General features: G+C 43.8%; 1 protein-coding gene across 2 annotated transcripts in view; it reads left to right on the top strand.

Moving 5' to 3' along the window:
- THY1 (Thy-1 cell surface antigen) overlaps window positions 1-18,181 on the top strand; it is a 124,537-nt gene that overhangs the window by 78,660 nt on the left and 27,696 nt on the right. For both annotated transcript variants that reach the window (XM_086956776.1, XM_086956777.1), the window contains exon 3: window positions 7,831-8,169. In XM_086956776.1, the coding sequence (XP_086812902.1) occupies window positions 7,831-8,169 (339 nt within the window). The remainder of the gene's footprint in view (window positions 1-7,830; window positions 8,170-18,181) is intronic.

Raw genomic sequence — 18,181 nt, 5'->3', positions numbered from 1 at the left:
GTCTGTTCATGCTATATGATGGTGTAAGAACCCCACCTGGGGGAGGAATCACAAGCCTTTCCAGGGTAAACCATTAAATTAAGTAAATTAGCCTGAGCTCAACCCCCTGCTAGCTATATCACAGAATAGACAGGCGTAAATTAGGGCAATGTGTAAAATATTAATGCAGTCCCAAACCCAAAACGGTAAAGTCAAAATGAAAAGCAAAAGAAATCCAAACTGAATTAGAAACATGGATTGAAACCTTTTAACATACCAACACTAAAATGACAAAAAACAGTTGACTTTGGCACACTCTCTTTGAACAATTTCAAGTCCAGATTATGATGTCCACCAGTCTTTCACGTAGACAACAAGCCCTAGTTTAGACACTGAGGGACCAACTCTGGAAAAAAAGGAAGGTTTGCTGCGCTGCCGTGCCTCAAAATATTGTAAATGAGGCCACCTGTGTTTCCCATGTCCTCAGCCATTCAAAAGAGAACAGCACCAGTTCCTAGAGGATTCACATCCACTGTAGCAAGACTGTGGGCATCAGCAAGGTATTGCTTGGAGGCAGAGACCAAGCAATTTGTTGCTAGACATTTTCAAAAGTCTTCTGCTTCATATCACTCAAACAAAAACAGCCCCTTTGCGAACAAGTTATAGTTGGGTTAATAAGAAGAGCAATTCTTGCTACAAAGCAAGAATATTACACTGTTCTCAGAATGACCTAACAGGGTCCATATTCACCACAGGTGGAGCATTAGCTATTGCTTTGAGAAGATCCTTCATGTATTTTAGAACCTCAAGTGTGAGATAGTGCTCCAGATACTCAACAATGTCTAGAACAAAATAACAATTCGCCTTTACTGTCACCTCCATGTGTCCTAAAAGGTTTTTCCCAGTCTCCAAAATGAAATTGTGTTCTATTACAGACTAAGCAGACATTAAAATGCTGTTTTGGAAGTCTGTTATCCCCAAAACATCCTGGAAAAGTCAGAACAGTTTTTCCAGAACAATGCTGATGGTGAATTGTGTATAAATATGTATGTGCACTCAGAGGTGTGACAAAAGTGATAAAGGACCTGGATTCCTCTGCAAGTGAAATCTGGTGGTAGGGATAGTCAAAAGGAACTCGCCCCCAGGGCCGGCACCGGGCGCTGGATTCAGGTGGGGGCATCATGTTCGAAGCATATTATGGTTTTAAAAGCTCCTGCTACAATGTTCCTGGCCTCCAGCAACTTTCAGGCATCTATAAAAATGTCAAGATAACTCTAGTGATTAATGTTCTTCCTGGAGAGAGATCAGAGGTTTGTCTAGTGGAAGTTTTGACTCCTGGTAAGGTCCCGCGGAGGGTATACATGCCTGTAGCAAAAAACGTGTACCATTTAGATCACAAACTGCAGGTAATGTAAATAGGCCAGTGGGATACTGCTTTTGTCTGAGCAATTCTTTGTTACATGCAGTTTATAAGGTATACTCCTAATTAGAACAGTTTTCTATTAACTGTCATCAAAGAGCTTCATGCAAACTGCAAGGTATAGATTTGAACGTTAGGATTTTTTTCCCCAGTCTTCCATTATCCTAATGTTGGAAAAAGGGTTCATTTGGATAGACATCAATTTTGATTATTAAACAGCCCCCCCAACCATGGTGTTATGTTTTAAAATCTGAGTTTATGTTTCTCCAGACCAAGCACGCAAACTCTCCTGCCTACCAGTATGGGTGACATGTGACTCCTAAACTGTGTAGTCCTCTGTCTTATGTAACATTTTCTATACACTGATTTATAGACTTTTGATTGACTGCCTCTGTGTAGTGTGGGAGATGTATAGTGCTCAGATACCCTACACTGGTATGAGTGGTGGTGGCACTATAAAACTAGCTTAAGTACATATGAGAGAGAGCGTTATGGAGACTTGAGGGGCACTGTTAAAGGGTGGCAGTGAGGGAATCCGTGATGTAGGTGGTACTTGGGGGGGGACGCCACTAAACATTGTCGCACTGGGCGCCACCAGCGCTGAAGCCAGCCCTGCGGCCTCCCCCACGTGTGCGAATATCTATTGGATTTTGAGACTCAAAGAGCGATAAACTAAGATATTCTGAGGTACATACAAATGTACACCTCGCCAGATTTGTGTTTGGTAATAACTAAGGGGCCGATTCACAGAACTAACTGAAGACAAAATCCTAAACTTATTACTTTTGGTATTCACAGAAGGCATTGAGTTGTAGTAAAGTTAGGATTTTGTCTTAAGTTTGACTTAAGACAAACTTAAGACAGACTTAAGACAGACTTAAGACAAAATCCTAACTTAAGTCTGTCCTGCGTGCACATCCAAGTGTTTATAGCAGGCACAATTTGGTTGTAGCTGAAGGCAGTGCGAATTTCTCTCAGTGGGGCAGTATGGTGTTCAGTGGGGCAGAGGATGTGGCTCTATGGCCAGAGGTGTCGAATTTGGAACTGGGGAACCGGCTTCAGCCTTTATGACAAGTCCACCAGACCACTCTACTGAGGGAGCATATTCTCATGCTTGACCTTTGAAAGCCCCGAAAGACCTTAGAAGGCCTGATGTCTTAGCACAAGCAGGTGTACCCTAGTGGTGTAAATTGTGGGTTAACCTTGAAGGCCTGTCCACCACAATCCATACTGAAGTTTATCTCCAGTCTTGCGGGCAGGCCTACAAAGCAGCACACCCTAGAGCAACAGTGATCCAGTCACTGTGACTCTCACTGAGGTCACATGAACCTTGAGCAGGTTAGGGCGGTGCGAACGGTGTGACCGCACTGGGTACCTATTTCGGGTGGGTGCGTAGTTTTTGCAAGTATATTATGGTTTTTAAAAAAAACTTGCTGCTTCCTTCCTGGCCTCCAGCAATTTTCAGCAACAATAAAAATGTCATGATAACTTTGGTAATTAATGTTCTTCCTAGAGAGAGATCAGAGTTTTGTCTAGTGGAAGGGTTGACTCATGGAAAGGTAGCACAGAGGGTTAATGTGCCTGCTGCAAAGAACATGTACCATGCAAATCAAAAAGTGCACATATTGTTAACTAGGTTAGTAGGTTACAGCTTTTGTCAGAGAGATCCTTTTGTTGCTTGCAGTCTATAAGTTAAAATCCTAACATAGAACAGTGAGCTATTAAACTATACAACCTAATACTATGGTTGTCATGCGGCTTCTACACCTTGTAATCCTTTGTCTTATGTACCATTTCCTATACAGTGATATACACACATATAAATGAGTGTCTCTGTGTAGTGTGTGTGATGTAAAGTGCTCTGACACTGTACACTGGTATGAGTGGCGCTGTAAATCAAATTAAATGCATCTGAGAAAGACTGTGGTTATGGAGACTTGAGGGGGACTGTTAAAGGGTGGTAGTGAGGGAGTCCGAGGTGTAGGTGATCATTGGGGGCACCAACAAACATTGTTGCACAGAGCGCCACCAGCACTAAAGCCGGCCCTGCTGTCGAGGCCAGTCCGCCTCACCCATTGGTACCTCCATTGGCCTTCTTTCAGCAGTAGTAGCTGCAACTCACCAAGGATCTGCAATGCCGGATTTGCACGCACACCAAACTAAGTTTGCAAACATCACAGTCTCTCTGCTTAATGCACAAATACTTTTAACATTTGCTACCTGCTCTGGAGTCACTGGAATTATGCAGCAATAGGGGACAAAACTATGCCGCAGTGTTGACTAAATCATGCAACAAAAAAAAGGCTGCAGCGTAATGCAATATATTTTCTTATACTTAATTTTTTCAACATTTTTACACATGTTAAGTCTCTGCATAGATTCTGTCTCATCCGTATCAGTATAACAAACAAATGCAGCAGTGAGAAAGGTGATCAGTCAACCTTTGCAAAGAGCCATCCACTTTGCAGCAACTCAAGTCATGTTTTTAGTAACTTTTATCCGTTTGAGCTACACAAATGATTAGTTAAAACTGTAAGATTATACAGTGGATGATGTATTATGTGGCAAATATGGCAGAGCCATATTTATATAGAAAACATTTGCAAACTAGGATATTTTGCCATTCATGTTTGAACTGCTCTTGTGGAAGAAGGGAGGAGAAGTGCTAATGAGTGCAACTGCATGGTTTGGAGACAAATGGCTTGTGATTCCACTTTTAAGCGTATTTGGGACATTGTGTGATTGGAAATATATCCCACTTTGTGAATGTATTTAAATGCCAATAACTCCTATTAAACCTTAAATAATCAAGTGTATCCATTGGTTGAATTAAATAACACAATAAGCTGTAACTGGTCGCTGAAATGCCAAACAAATACTAAAAATTGGGATGTTTGGCACATTCTGGCCACACCTCTGACTCCGCCCACTGATCCAATCCTTGGGTTATCCCCGCCCTCTGAGTCTCCGCCCACAGTTCTCCTTCTTTTTTCCTCCACTTCGACCACTGCATTCAATGCAATAAGTGTACCGCATGCACTTGGTAAGTGCCACACTTTATTAGGCCCATTTGAAGGTGTTTGCGACTGTGTAATTTGTAAGCTATTGTGGCACACAATTGCGCAGTAGTAAAAGCATTTATGCCTGCTACGTAGTCTTTTGTTGAAAACTGAATGCCAAAAACAAAGTAATTGTGGGCTGTACAAGTATGCTTACAGACGAAAATGCCTTTGTAAATTGATCCCCAAGTTGTTTTAGACCCCTGTACCCCAGAAAGTGAACATTTAGCATTTGCACCACTTAGGATCTTTGCCAGAGCTCAAAGACTGGGCTGGAATCGGAGCAGGTTGGAGCTGGGGCGCAGCTCCCAGGAATGTGTGCAGTCTGTGTGGACAAGGCATTTCAGGCTCCCTCTTGTCCATGTATCTGAGCACAGATCTCTTCTTTTGCTTTCCTGCTCTGTGAAAACGAAGATTCTTAGACTACCTGCGCGTTATTAAAGCTTTGGTGCTCAATTTGTTACCGCTCTCGCATTTTTAAATAAACGATTTATGACTCAAAGTAAAGTCACAACATCGTTTATTCGTCCTGGCTTAACCTGGGCAGCCTGCCACCCTGTAAATCCTTATTTTAATGACCTACATCCGGTTCGAACTTTAGTTTGGAAGAGGGTGGGGGACGGGGGTTGAGAGGTCATGCACTTCCTGCTGTAATTTGTATATTATCTGCAAGTCACCCACTCCAATGAGTCATTTATTGCCTTTCATTTTATAGCACTTAATACCATGGTGTGGGCTTCGAAGAACTTTGAATATTTACCCTAGTTATTACCTGTCGACACCGGTACCCTTTTTACTGCCCTTGGTAGTTGAGAGGTGTTGATGTGAGTCCAGCTTGGTTTTTTGAAGGGCTGGTCTCCCCCCCACCCCCATCCTTATTCGTTACATCCAAGGGAGCTTCCCGCCCCGCTTTAATGTGATAGATTAGTGAGCTGTTGTATCTGTGTGTCACAAGTTGCAGTTCCAGTTGGACAGCCTTTCATCTTTAGCTGTTGAGACATTGCGTACCATTAATTCGGTAATAGCATTTTTCATCAAACGTTTTCTTAGACAATTCATCTTGTGATAACTGATATGAATGTCAATATTATCAAGGCCCTTGTGAACATAGCAGAGAGGCAGCCCCTCTTTTTAGGTCGAGCCTAGGCAGAGCATGAGCTGCTCTTGGAGGATTGCTGTATTCAAATATGGACCTGAAGCTTCGCCCACTCCGTCCATATTTTTCATTGGCTTGTGTCATTGTCCACTGTGAACTGTGGCTTTTCATTGGTCAATAAACTTAGCAGTCCCTCCTTACTACCGCTTTGTCTTATTTTGTAACCTCCCATAAGGACACCCCTGTTAGATGTGTTGTTACATGGTAGGCTTTAATTATAGCCTCCAAGCACTATTTTCTTAAATCGCTTTGTCTACGCTCTGTCATATCTCTCCTACCACTTAAAAAAAAATCTTTATCGCACGGGCGTCGAACGCATTTGCAATGCTAAAGGTCTTGAATTTGCGAGAGTTTGAGCTATTGGCATTGTAAATGAGAATGCCTTTTATTTATCTGCTTTAAAAATAACACATAAATAAAATACTTTATCATTTACACTGCCAATAGCTCAAACTTTCGTAAATGCGAGACCTATTGCATTGCAAATGCTTGTTTGACATGCCTCTAAAATGCTGAGATCATCCTAAAAATGCTCCACTGCCTCTACCCTGCTTTGAACTATTCATCTCATCTTCCAAAACTGATTCAGGTAAATGACCGAAGATATTCGATCTGCCTGACCCTAAGCAACTGAATAAGCAAGCCCCCTTCCTCACACGCTTATTTGTCGTAATTGGCACCAAATCGTTCTTGGAGGTTCAATACCCCTGTTTCCAATCAATGGCTGGTGATCAGGTTCTGGGACCAATAACACTGCTGCATTGCGTTCCGGATCGATCCTCATCCAGTCAAATAGAATAGTGTAAAATGAGCACAGCCCGATAAAATGAATACTGACAGCAGTCAGTAAAAGCCTGTATTATACCTTACTGTTCCACAAAGTCAAGTCGTCATTTTAGATTGTACATTCAGCAAGCGCCAACGCTGGTGGCAAGTCTTGAAAGCAGACAGGATAACTACATTACTGCTGACACTCCTTATGCTCCCAATTTCCATACGCACAGCGATTATGCATATGTTAAGTTTTTATGTTTTTAGGTCGACTCTACAATACAGAGCATGTTGAGAGGCATATTGTGGCTTACCAACACTGATGGGCTTGGAGCCCACCTATTGCTTACTTTTCATTGGCCTTTCTTATCACTCTTATTTGCCCACTTCTAATTCATGCACCAGCTTGTCAGTTTTGTGTTTGTTCCTCCCATGGAGCATTGCCTCTTTACCAGTGCTTTGATTGGCTGGCATCTCTTGCTTCCCTACTATTCGAGCACTACTGCTATTCGAGCACTACTATACTCGAGCTGTCTCCTTCATGGATTTCTCTCCCCATGTTGCTCGCTGATGCCCGCCCCTCCATGTTGCCCTCAGTCTTGTGCTTCTCCACATGGCATTCCCCCATCCAGGCCCTCCATGTTGCTTCCCCACCGTTCCCACCTTCCCCTTGTAGCTTGAGCATTCGTTCCTCTCACCCACTCCCATCTGCGCATATCTACGAAATGGCGTCAGGTGCTGAGCCTAAGGATTTTTTTTGCTATTTTTAAACTTTTGCCATGCTGTATAGCATCAACAAATAAAATATGTCACAATGGCCAGACTAATTGGCCTTTCCAACACTTGGTAAGATGGCCTCTGCTACATAAGCATTAGTATGCAAACATCTGTTGCAGCCTGGCCTTCACTGAAATACTGGTTCTGACAACAATGGGAAGATTATCATTAATTCCACAGCAGACAACTGAGGTTGGAAGCTGATGATGTATCGCTTGTCGAATGTCTACAATACCAATATTGCGAATGGTGAAAAACTGCGGCTACCACGCTGCATACTCAGGATATGTGCAAACTTGAAAAAGTGGGAAATGCTATAGTGACTATGAGGGCTCCAACTTAGTGATACCACCATCCTCTTTGCCAATATTTAGAGCATTGATCTATATAAGAAGACATTTTGTGCCGGGATCAATGATAGGGTATCCGAGAGGCAAAGCTGTGCCTGACCGAGGTAGATGGGCTTTGGTCTCTTCTCCAAGAAGGATAAGGTCTTTTATGAGAAATAAAACTCAATTCACAGATGCTATCTGATTGGTTTAATAAGCAATTAAGTTGTGCAATGTGTGCTGAATAAAATGTATGAATTAATAAATAGTTTGCTAGTGTTTTTGAAATGACAAAGGTATTTTACTTACAATCTAACCTCATTGTGTTGAAATAATTAGTTCTCCAGTTGACTGAGTCGCAGAGGATCACCATCTTCACCGCCTGCATGCAGGGTGACAAACTGCGCTTGGACTGCCGATACGAAAACAAGACCGACAATCTTCTCAGGTATGAGTTCACCCTGACCCAGGACAGGGAGGAGGTGGTCGCCAGTACCCTGAAGACCAATGTCTTAAGCCAACGTTACCATGGCCGTACTCAAGCTAACGTCTCCCGCAACCTGGTCTTACTCTATATAAACAAGTATGGTCCCCTGGACAAGGGCACCTATGGCTGCAGACTTCAAATCGACAATGACTACACGGACAAGCAAGTGTCCACTGTGAAAGTGATGAAAGGTGAGGAGGGAAATAGTGCAAGCAGCTTGTGGGAGCTACTGTCTGCATGGGATGTGCCTGTATGTGTGCATGCATAATATAGCCGGCGGTTCGATCGTCGCACAGGTACCCAAGTGGCCCAATGGGCACCATGTGACATCAAATGCCCTGGCAGTTTCATTAAAATCATTGTCATATACCTATGTCTGCATTTCAGTAAATGTTAAAACATCCCAGGCCTATAATGCACCACTCAACAATCTTTTTATAAGCTCAGTTTAGTCTTAAAGAGGTGTGGCCAAGAACCCTTAGTTATGGGTTGCAAATGCGACCCAATCACTTGTTCTTTGGCCCCGCCAATGCTGAACACAGCTTTCAACTGAATTGGCTCTTAATTGTCTAATACTTGAGAAAGAAACTGAGCTTTTTCTGTAACATTTCCATGAGTACCAATATTGCGAGCAGGTATTCTCTTCTCAGCAAATGATGGCCATTCATTCTGATGCACTTCCGCTCACAGATGAGCCTGTATTCGTAGCCCAAAAAGTGACTAACATGCATTTAGAAGAACAATAATCAATGGCCATGCCTTCTGTGACATTAAGAGATTGGCAGCTCTCCCTACTTAGTAAGCAACTGATAAGTCATATGGCAAGGGCTAGGATCTTGTGTTCCTTTCCTGTTTGTGAGGACGAACCACTTGATGGCACACTACGCCAACAGCGTTCGCGCTCACAAACCGCAATGTCCTCTACCGAGGCTGGCGACTCTACTCCTTGATAAAGGGCGAGGATAGCCCGAAATGCATTGGAGTTGTATTTTTTGGAAGCTACCTTGTTTATTGATCTAAGAAAAGAAAATATATGATATGCAATAAATATCATCAACTCAAATGAATGAACATCTAAAATAAAAATAAAAAACTTCACAAGAAATGTTGGATTTTTTTCATAAACCCAAGGGAGTGCCTCATATACAGGGATGCATATGCATTTCTAGCGTGCACATTTCCACAGTAAATCTCCGAGAGTCTTACAAGCACACATCTAGCATAAACACCAATCAGATTTACTCAAGGTTCGCTTTCTTCAAGATACCACAGTGTAGTGGACAAACTAGCAAGCTTTTGACTTGTGCTATTCCACCATTTCATATTGCCAAAGAAATAAAAAATCGACCCATAAGAAGTCTTCCTTTCACCCTTTTTGTATATCAGGGATGCAAGGCAAGCACGAGTAGGGGCTCCTCTCTAGGACAGAAGGTGTTCACTCAGAGGTTGCGTTCCATAAAGAACTGTGGGGCATATTATCAAGGACCGGTGTTAAAATTATCACCGTTTTATCGGCAGGAAGCTGCTGATAAAACGGCGATAATGGGCTTGATAATACGCCCTGGTTAATTTCCATAGAAGCCCATGTTCTGGTTTTAACATGGGCTTCTATGGGAATTAACAAGGGCGTATTATCAAACCCATTATCGCCGTTTTATCAGCAGTTTCTTGGCGATAATTTTAACACTGGTCCTTGATAATATGCCCCTCAATTCCCACAAGGATGTCATGGTTCAATAATTTTTAGTCCATAACCAATTTTAATCTAGAACTTTAGTCCAACAGGTAATGAGTTAATCCTGGAACACAGCTCTCAGATAGGCCTGTGCGTAAAATTCCACTCAATGCTTGGAGTTTGCAGAGTTTTTCCCACTCCCCGCTCCGTGTAGGACACAGAGTTCTGATAAACTCAGTGAAGCAGAGTTTTTTCCTTGCTCGCGCTCAGCAATGCTAATGAGCAAGAAAAACTTACTCCAGACTACCTCACGGCAAGGTTTCTAAACACGGGTGGTTGCGGATGGTTTCTACTGCTTGCACTGAGAAACCTTCCGTTCATGTTGAGGAAGCTGCTACTCGAGCGGCAGAAAGAAGCAGCAGCCCCCTTGCGCTGTGCGTGGTGTGGTTCATGTTGTTTTACAGCGCAGGACTAACACCCAGCGCTAAAAATCAGCACAAACGTCAGAAAGCACTGCACCGCTTGCAGAACTCCACTGAGTTTTTAGTCACTTTGCGGAGTTCCACTTGGCGGAACCCTGCAAACTCCTCCCAGGCCTACTCTCAGAATGTATTAGATTTCCAAGACTGAAACAAGGGGTCATATGGTAACCTTATCTTAAAACTGAGAAATATTTGAGGGCTGTGAACTATTTAATGGCTGTTTTTTTTGTTTTGCTGTGAGAGCTTTGAAAAACACAAAATAAAATTAAACGACATTCACCAAAATAAAATGACCTTTCAGGTCTTGAAAAGGTAACCTATCTCAGTTTCCAAAAGACAGGCTTGTTTAGAGTCCACTTGCGCAGTCGTTCATTTTTTATACCAGCAGTTTTGCTCTCCCAGTTACCAAAGCAGCATTCAAAGTTCAAGAATACAAGCGATACAACTCCTCTGAGTGTGTTACTTGCTGAAATAATATAGACCTCCTTGGGATCTAATTTAATGAACAGCCTCTAATGGCGACTGAGGCACATCCGATTAGAAGATGCTCCGCATTTTGGGGCGTATTTACAAACCCCTATCACCACAGGAACATCACTTCTAGTGACGTTCCTGCGGCGATATGTGCTTCATCTTATTTACAAGGCAGCATTAAGCCACTTAATGTGGCTTATTGCTGTGTGTATATAAGACACCCATTCACACTGCACTCGGTGTGAAAGGGGAGGGCATTGGGCGTTGTGGTGGGCGTTCCACCGCAACACCAATTGATTTAGAATACAGTTTGTGTTGCTGGGCCACTCAGAAGCTAGGTTGCTGGCCCACCCGAGGAATTCCATATTTGAAGCATTTTACTGGGTCAGAGAGTTTTGCTGGCATTTGCCTATGTTAGTCTTCTATATCTCTGGCAGGTTCTCGGCTTATTCCTTCCCCCTTTCATTGTCTGTCCTCTCTTCCAGTCTCCCAGCTTGGAAGGGAGTTTGCCAAAACACTGCACTTTTGCCCTAACAGGTTACCAAATCCAGGCATATAAATGCACCAGGGCTGGAACTCCAAACAGTTTTTGACTGTTGCCTTTTCATTTCCTTGGTGATATGTTAAGACAGTGCAACAGGCAAACACCTTTTACCCCATATTAAGAAAATAGGATTCTAAAAGTTATAATGTGTGACACGAACGTTTGAGCACATTTGTTGTGTGGCATGTTGTTGTGGCGGTGATATCATATGTTGTTTGTGTTGACTTGTATTGTGCTTCGTGACTGCAATGTAATGTTGTGCTTTACTGTAGTGGATTTGTTGCGTTCTGTTTTGACTGTTTTGTCACGAGGTGCTCTGTTATGTTTTCCCTTTGTTGTTATTTTGTTTTTATGATCTGTTGTTTACTTTGGATAGGTCAAAAAGGTGCTGCTACATCTCCTGCCAAAAGTGGCACATGCCATGAATGTTCCTCTGACAAGCAATCATTTACCACATTTTGGGTCATAAAACAGCACCACTCCAACTCTTCAACTACTTAAGACACTAGTCAGCCCAAAATTGTGGCAGAGACTGTCTGGCTCATTTTGAGTGTGGCAGATGTAGAATACTCCGTCTGGATGGTGGAGCACATTACCTTCAGCCGACAGAACATTTGCAGGAACAGCATTCAAGTCAAACATGACGGCCAAACTGTCACACCGTTTTTTTATTTCCAAAAACAAACTCCCAAAGAGGAAGTTTATTTTTGAAAATCAAAAAGTAATGACTCCCACACCACAGTATGGAGGTCGTTTTATTTTTTTTACTGTCCCTTACAGCCAGGTTGATGGACAGTAAAACATGCATCCCAGCACCCACTTTAAATTTGGCAGTGGGTCGGATGGCTTAATAATTGAGTACGGGCCATTGAAGCAGTATGTCGGCAACGGCGCTGGAGTAGCCTCCATCATCAACTTACTTAAGGTCCTCTGAGTCCTTGAGTTTGGTAGATAAGATACTCCAGCGCCATTAAAACAGAGTATCCTCACTGCCAAACTATAAATCTGCCCTAAGTCTTGACTTTTTGCTTACAGTGCTAGCTTTAGGTGATACGCCCACCCCCAGAGACTGAAGATCAGCCATAACTGAGTGTCTGATCCCTTGCAGCTGTTCTGCTCACATAACCTGGCTGTGCAGGGATCACCATGTGGGTCGTGGAAACCACCAGGCAGAGAGTCTTACAACACAGGGTTCATGCATAATGCGCATTGTGTTCATTAGTACCCGATGAAACCCGCTTTATTTAGAAATGTCTGCACGTTTATGGTTTCTCAAAGCTTTATAAAGAAACCAAAACACCAACCAAACAAGCTACTGCCAACTGCCCTCTTTAGCAGATGCCAGCACACACATAAAATGCAAAACATATGTGACCTTTGGGTCTTATAGCGGGCGCTGAAGGGCGCCAAGCAGGATGGCCGCACTTGTGTGAGGCTCTTGCTGCTCGGGGGACAATCCTGCTTTTATCCTGCTCATCGCCCGGATTTGATCACTGAAAACCTCACATTCTGTCTGGAGAACGCCGCCTGCAACCCGATGCTGTGAATGGAGGGACTGAGCATGCCTGAACACAAACAAACTCGCGCTTGATGACCCCGGGCCAAATCTCCTAAAATGGAGGCAGCCATCACTGCCCAGCTGAGCTGTTAATCATGCGTGCTAGAGGACCCCCGGGGTGCCCACACTGCAGATACGCACTTGCCTGCCGTGGAAGTAATCTCCGCTGCTTGACCGCTTCATTGGAGTTCCAGTGGCTGTGCCGGAGCCTGCGGGGTGAGCGCGGCAGCCCCGGCGTCGGCGGTTGCCTCATCCAGCTCCCTCGGCCATGCCGGTCTGCCTTCTAGCCAGTGGTGAAGCCCCGGTATCTGCTGCCTCTGGCCCGCCACCTGCGTTCTACTACTCTGCTTGTCCGGTGAGTGTGATGCTCTTGAGGGTCCTGGCACGCTCTGCCCGACACTCATCAGCGGGCTGACACTACGGATGCTGCTGAGGCTATTGCTGGCCTCATCGACGTAGGTGCTGTTTTAGCTATAGTTTAGCTTTGCCAAGAATTGAACAAAGGTTTCTCTAGGTTCTGATCCGCTCCATACCTTAGAATGACAGGGGTTGGTATCTCTTTCTCTGGACTCGATCTCCCAACACCCCGCAAGGGGAGTCAGAAACACTGGAGCTGGATTCTCGGCAGGAGGATGACAGCGTCTAGTCAGTGCGTCAGCTGGGAAGGTGGCTTACTTCAGTACTTGCTGTGGCGAGCTGCGTCATGCAAGTAGGTAGTCGAACTGCACCGAACCACACCGTGCTTTGCCATAGCAAGTGTAGGTATATTTATACCTTGAAGCTGTTTAGGAATGCCAGTTTTGACGTGAAGTTGGGCATATGAACGTCATGAATGAACCCCTAAGGAATAGATGTTCATGCATAATTTATGAGTTCTTGGAGAAATCAATATCCAAGCAAGGGGAAGTCCCTAACAGCTTAAGAGTCTGGATTTCCAAGACCTCGTTGTGACGTAGATGAACGGATGGAAGTAGCCATGCCTGTATTTGGGTAGCATGGACTATGCCTAAATAAGGACTGGATATCTATGCCTATATAAGGGCAATGTGAAATGTACCTATATAAGGGCATGAAATGGGAAATGCATACGGAATCTAAATTGACATACAACACCCACTCCACTTTCTTATGTACGACATTACTGAGTTCTAAACATGTTAAACCTATCTAAATCATATCTATACATGAAGTGCTAAAAGCATGTTTTTAAATACATTGAATAAATAAAACTGTTTGTATGTGGACAAGGTCATATATTGTCTCTGGAAGTTTATAAAAGAATTCTTGTTCTCTATGAATAGTTCTACTTTAAGCAGATTGCTAGTGCCAAAAAATGAAAAATAAAAATTTGGAAGAAAAAAATTAATCATAGGAAAAAGAGTTCCAGTTAGTACCTTATTTGAAAAAATTAAGGTCAAATTCAAAGTCTCTCAGAACACTGTGCGCCAAAATCAAAAGTCAGTGTAGGGCTTGGAGAAAACATGAAATCTTCTATGTCTGTTGACAAAAAGTTGCATACCATTGTAGGTGAAAGTTTGATTACCTCGTTTAGAAGATTAACCGCACATAGATGTGAAGCATCGCCTTCAGCATTGGTCGCATTAGCAATGTTCGTACTGGATGGTACCTGCGCGCCTGTCGATTCCTCTCGTACCTCAGCAGTTGCAATTTGCGTCTGTGAGATCTCAGTGAATGCCGTCATCAGAATTGTTAGCCACTGGGGACAAGACAGAGCATGGGCTGTTATCGGTTCAAGCGAAGTATCAACACCCATTGGCATGACTGATGGGAGTGTCAGACAGGTGTCTAGCACGTATTCTTCTCCGCATAGCAGGCAGCATAGAACAGGTAAGATGCAATCTTGCCAAATTGGTCTGAATGACAGAAACTGTGTGGTATTTAATTCTCGTAGACAAGGTAGTCCCAAAATTTGGACGGCTCGCTCACAACACTTCATCGCCAGTAGAGTTGTCTCCATGGAGAACTGGGTGTCTCTGGTGATTTGGCTTGCCATATCGCAGCAGTTGGAGCAAAAATGGTATCCCTGCAACGAATCCCAAAAGGAGGGGCAGTCCGCCAAACACAGAGTGCACGAAGTTTGGAAATATTCCTAGGACTTCTTGAAAAAGGTGCTAACATTCCGGAAAATACATTCTTAAATACATTTACAATACCGCTCGTATCAGACATGTTTAAGATACGACTTAACTTTTCTGAGAAATGTATAGGGTAGTTTGTATTCAAAAGGGCATATATCTCGGCAGAAGTCCTTGCGACTTGTAGATCATAGGTCTCCTTTGCCGAGGTCAGTGGCACAGTTTTTTGCAAAGGAATGTCTTTCATTCTGCTTACAGTATCAATTCATATAGAAGAGATGTTCAGTGAAGGCCACAGTGGCGACTCCCTGACTAACTTGTTTTTTGGAAACAATACTTGCATACAGCAAGTGACCCTGGATGACACAGTTACTAGATATGGTATACCTGGCAACATGTCACAGCAGCTGTGATCGTTCAACATGAGGTAACTTCAATTTGAAAGTTGTCCAAAAATTGGATCAATCACTGCAGCTGGTGAACCTTGCAGGTGACAAGATAAGTTGTTAGAGGAACTATGGCAGGCTCCGTTTAAGTTTATACCCTGACAAAGGAGAGAACCGCTTAGTGCGTTGGTGTATTCTTTATCCAACATTTCATATGTGCCTGCTGGTATGTGTTTTAGGCAATACTGAAAATGGAAAATTATAACAGGCAGAGTGATTGCTCCATGTATAATCTATTCAGTAGCTGGTTTCTCTGCTACCACAAATGGCAATCTTTCAGTTTTTCAATGCTCAGCACTGTATAGTCTGCTCCCCTTTGTGAGAGTTTGATCTGTTTATCAGTGAGATTGAATTCTGAAAACAGTGATGTGGTATTGATTAAACGCCAAGGCACATAGCCTCAACAAAGGTTTTGTAATGTCCAGCCTAATAGCATGATAGAACGTAATTGCGACTGACCATGTTGCAAAATGACCAAGTCCTGTTCCATGATGTCTATGGCAGAGGACACTATGCTGTCTGTTAGATTTGGGGGTCTCTAGTTGGCTCAGGTAGGTACTTGTGACAAATAGGGACCCTTGCCTATTGTCAGGGTAAGGGGGTACACTCCTAAAATAACCCCTGCTCACCCCCGTGGTAGCTTGGCACAAGCAGGCAGGCTTGTCTCAGAGGCAGTGTGTAAAGCATTTGTGAACACATACAGTAATCAAGTTTCTCAGAGATGCGGCTGGCGTCTGCGGCGACATCGATCCTCTACTCCTGCAACGCGCTACCCGGTGATGCAGTGAATTCTGCGCTTCCAGCTCCTTGCGACACGCAAGTCCCTAAAAAGTCCAACAGAACTGTAGGCACTTCAGGAGATCTCTTGAGGAGCTGGTGGGTGAAGTCTGTTGTCCCTCAGACTTCAGAAGAAGGCAAGCTCTGTTCCAAGCCCTTGGAGATCCTTACACAAGTTGATGAAGGTAAACAGCCACTACAACTCTGCCGTTTCCACGCATTACCATAACCACGCATACCTTTACTACGAAATACGTAGTAAAGGCATGTGTGCTAAAGGTTAGAAAAAAGGAGGGGGCTTGGGGGGGTCTTCCCTCATTAAAAAAAGCATGGCATAAAGAAAGGGGGCTTGGGAGGGTACCCCCCCCCCCAAAAAAACGCACCTGTTTCAGAAGTATAAAGAAAAAGATGTGGAGGCAAAAGGCGTCGTAAGAGGAAACAAAAAAACACTTCTCCTTCCTCTTAACGACGTACAACGTCACCACGGAAGATCAAGGAGAGGCAAGGAAAGGAGGAATGAGGGGAGGTGTCGCGGAGAGGTAAATTTAAGAGATACATTTTTAGGGTGAAAATCCTTTAACATGAAAATGCCATTTACATGCATAGTTGAACAGCGAAAATCGTTGCAAAAGTATGCGTGTAAAAGGAATTATCGTGATAAAGGATATGCCAGGTGATGGCATTCGCGTTGTAACGCATATGTGGTATAGGCATGCATTACAACGGAATGCATTGTAAAGTCATACAACCGTTGATGAAAGTACACACAAAGTTCCTCTCTCATTTCTCTGGCAGTGAAGCAACCATTGCAGGCCAATCCCCCAAGCAGCACTTCAGCTTAGGGATAGTCTCTCAGTTTCTTCAGGTTCCTCTCCTCAGCAAAGGCTTCTTCTTGTAGTCCAAAAGTGATCTAATTTCCTGGGATCAGGATCCCAATATTTATACCCCAAAATCCTTTGTCCTCTAATGGCAGAGGGGCATTTGCCCAGTCCAAACCAGTTCTGGAGCACTCTGTTGACAAGACTACTTCTTTCCTTTCACAGTGCAGGGCAGAAACATCAGACGCCGTACAGGAGGTGGAGCCAGCATTGTGGAGGGAAAGCACAGCCCTGGAGCACTTTGTTGACATGATTCCTTCTCTCCTTTGACAGTGCAGTGCAGAGACATCAGACGCACCACAGGGGGTGGACCCAGCACTGTGGGGGGCAGGCACAGTCCTATTCAGGTCCCAGGTGCAACTCCTCCCTCCCATCTAGATGCAGATCTCTCTATTTACCACTGGGCTGACTCATCCTGTCTCTTAGAATCCTCCAGCCCTGTCACTCAAACTCCAGACAAGGAATACACAACCTAGCAGAGGCAGGCTTGGATAGTAAGACAAGAAAATACCTAATTTCTAAAAGTGGTATTTTCAAACACAGAATGTTAAAACCAACTTTACTAAAAGATGTGTTTTATCATTCTGAGCTCAGGCATAGTAAACTCGAATTTCTACCATGTTCCCTGAGTCAGTTAGGATTACAAAATGTAATAATCTAACTGCCCATTCTGGCCTATGGAGAACAGGTAGCCTTGCAATAGTGAAAAACGAAAATGGCTGTGTTTCACTATTAGGACATGCCACACACACCAGGGCATGTCCTACCTTATACTTACAATGCACCCTGCCCTTGGGCCTATCACAGGGGTGTCTGCCATGAAGAAAAGGGAAGGTTTAGGGACTGGCAAGTGGGTACACTTGCCCAGTCAGCATGGCAGTACCAGACTGCACACAGGCTCTGTATTGGCAGACCTGAGACACATTTTACATGGCTACTGCTGTGGGTGGCACAACTAGTGCTGCAAGCCCACTAGCAGCATTTGGATTTAGAAGCCCTGGGCACACTCGGTGCACTGTACTAGGGTCTGACAAGTAAACCAAACAAGCCAATCATAGAATCACTAATCCATACATCAATTTACAATAGGGAGAGAGATATGCACTTTAACACTGATCAGCAGTGGTAAAGTGCCCAGAGTCATAAAACCAACAAAAACAGGTCAGACAAAATACAGGAGGAAGGCAAAAAGTTCAGGGATGACCCTGCAAAAAGGGCCAAGTCCAACACTGTCCAATGAATATATCCTGGACGACAGAGTCGTTAACCCATT

The sequence above is a fragment of the Lissotriton vulgaris genome, chromosome 2_1 (assembly GCF_964263255.1).
Source record: "Lissotriton vulgaris chromosome 2_1, aLisVul1.2, whole genome shotgun sequence".
Taxonomy (NCBI): domain Eukaryota; kingdom Metazoa; phylum Chordata; class Amphibia; order Caudata; family Salamandridae; genus Lissotriton; species Lissotriton vulgaris.
This window is presented reverse-complemented; position numbering and strand designations above follow the sequence as displayed.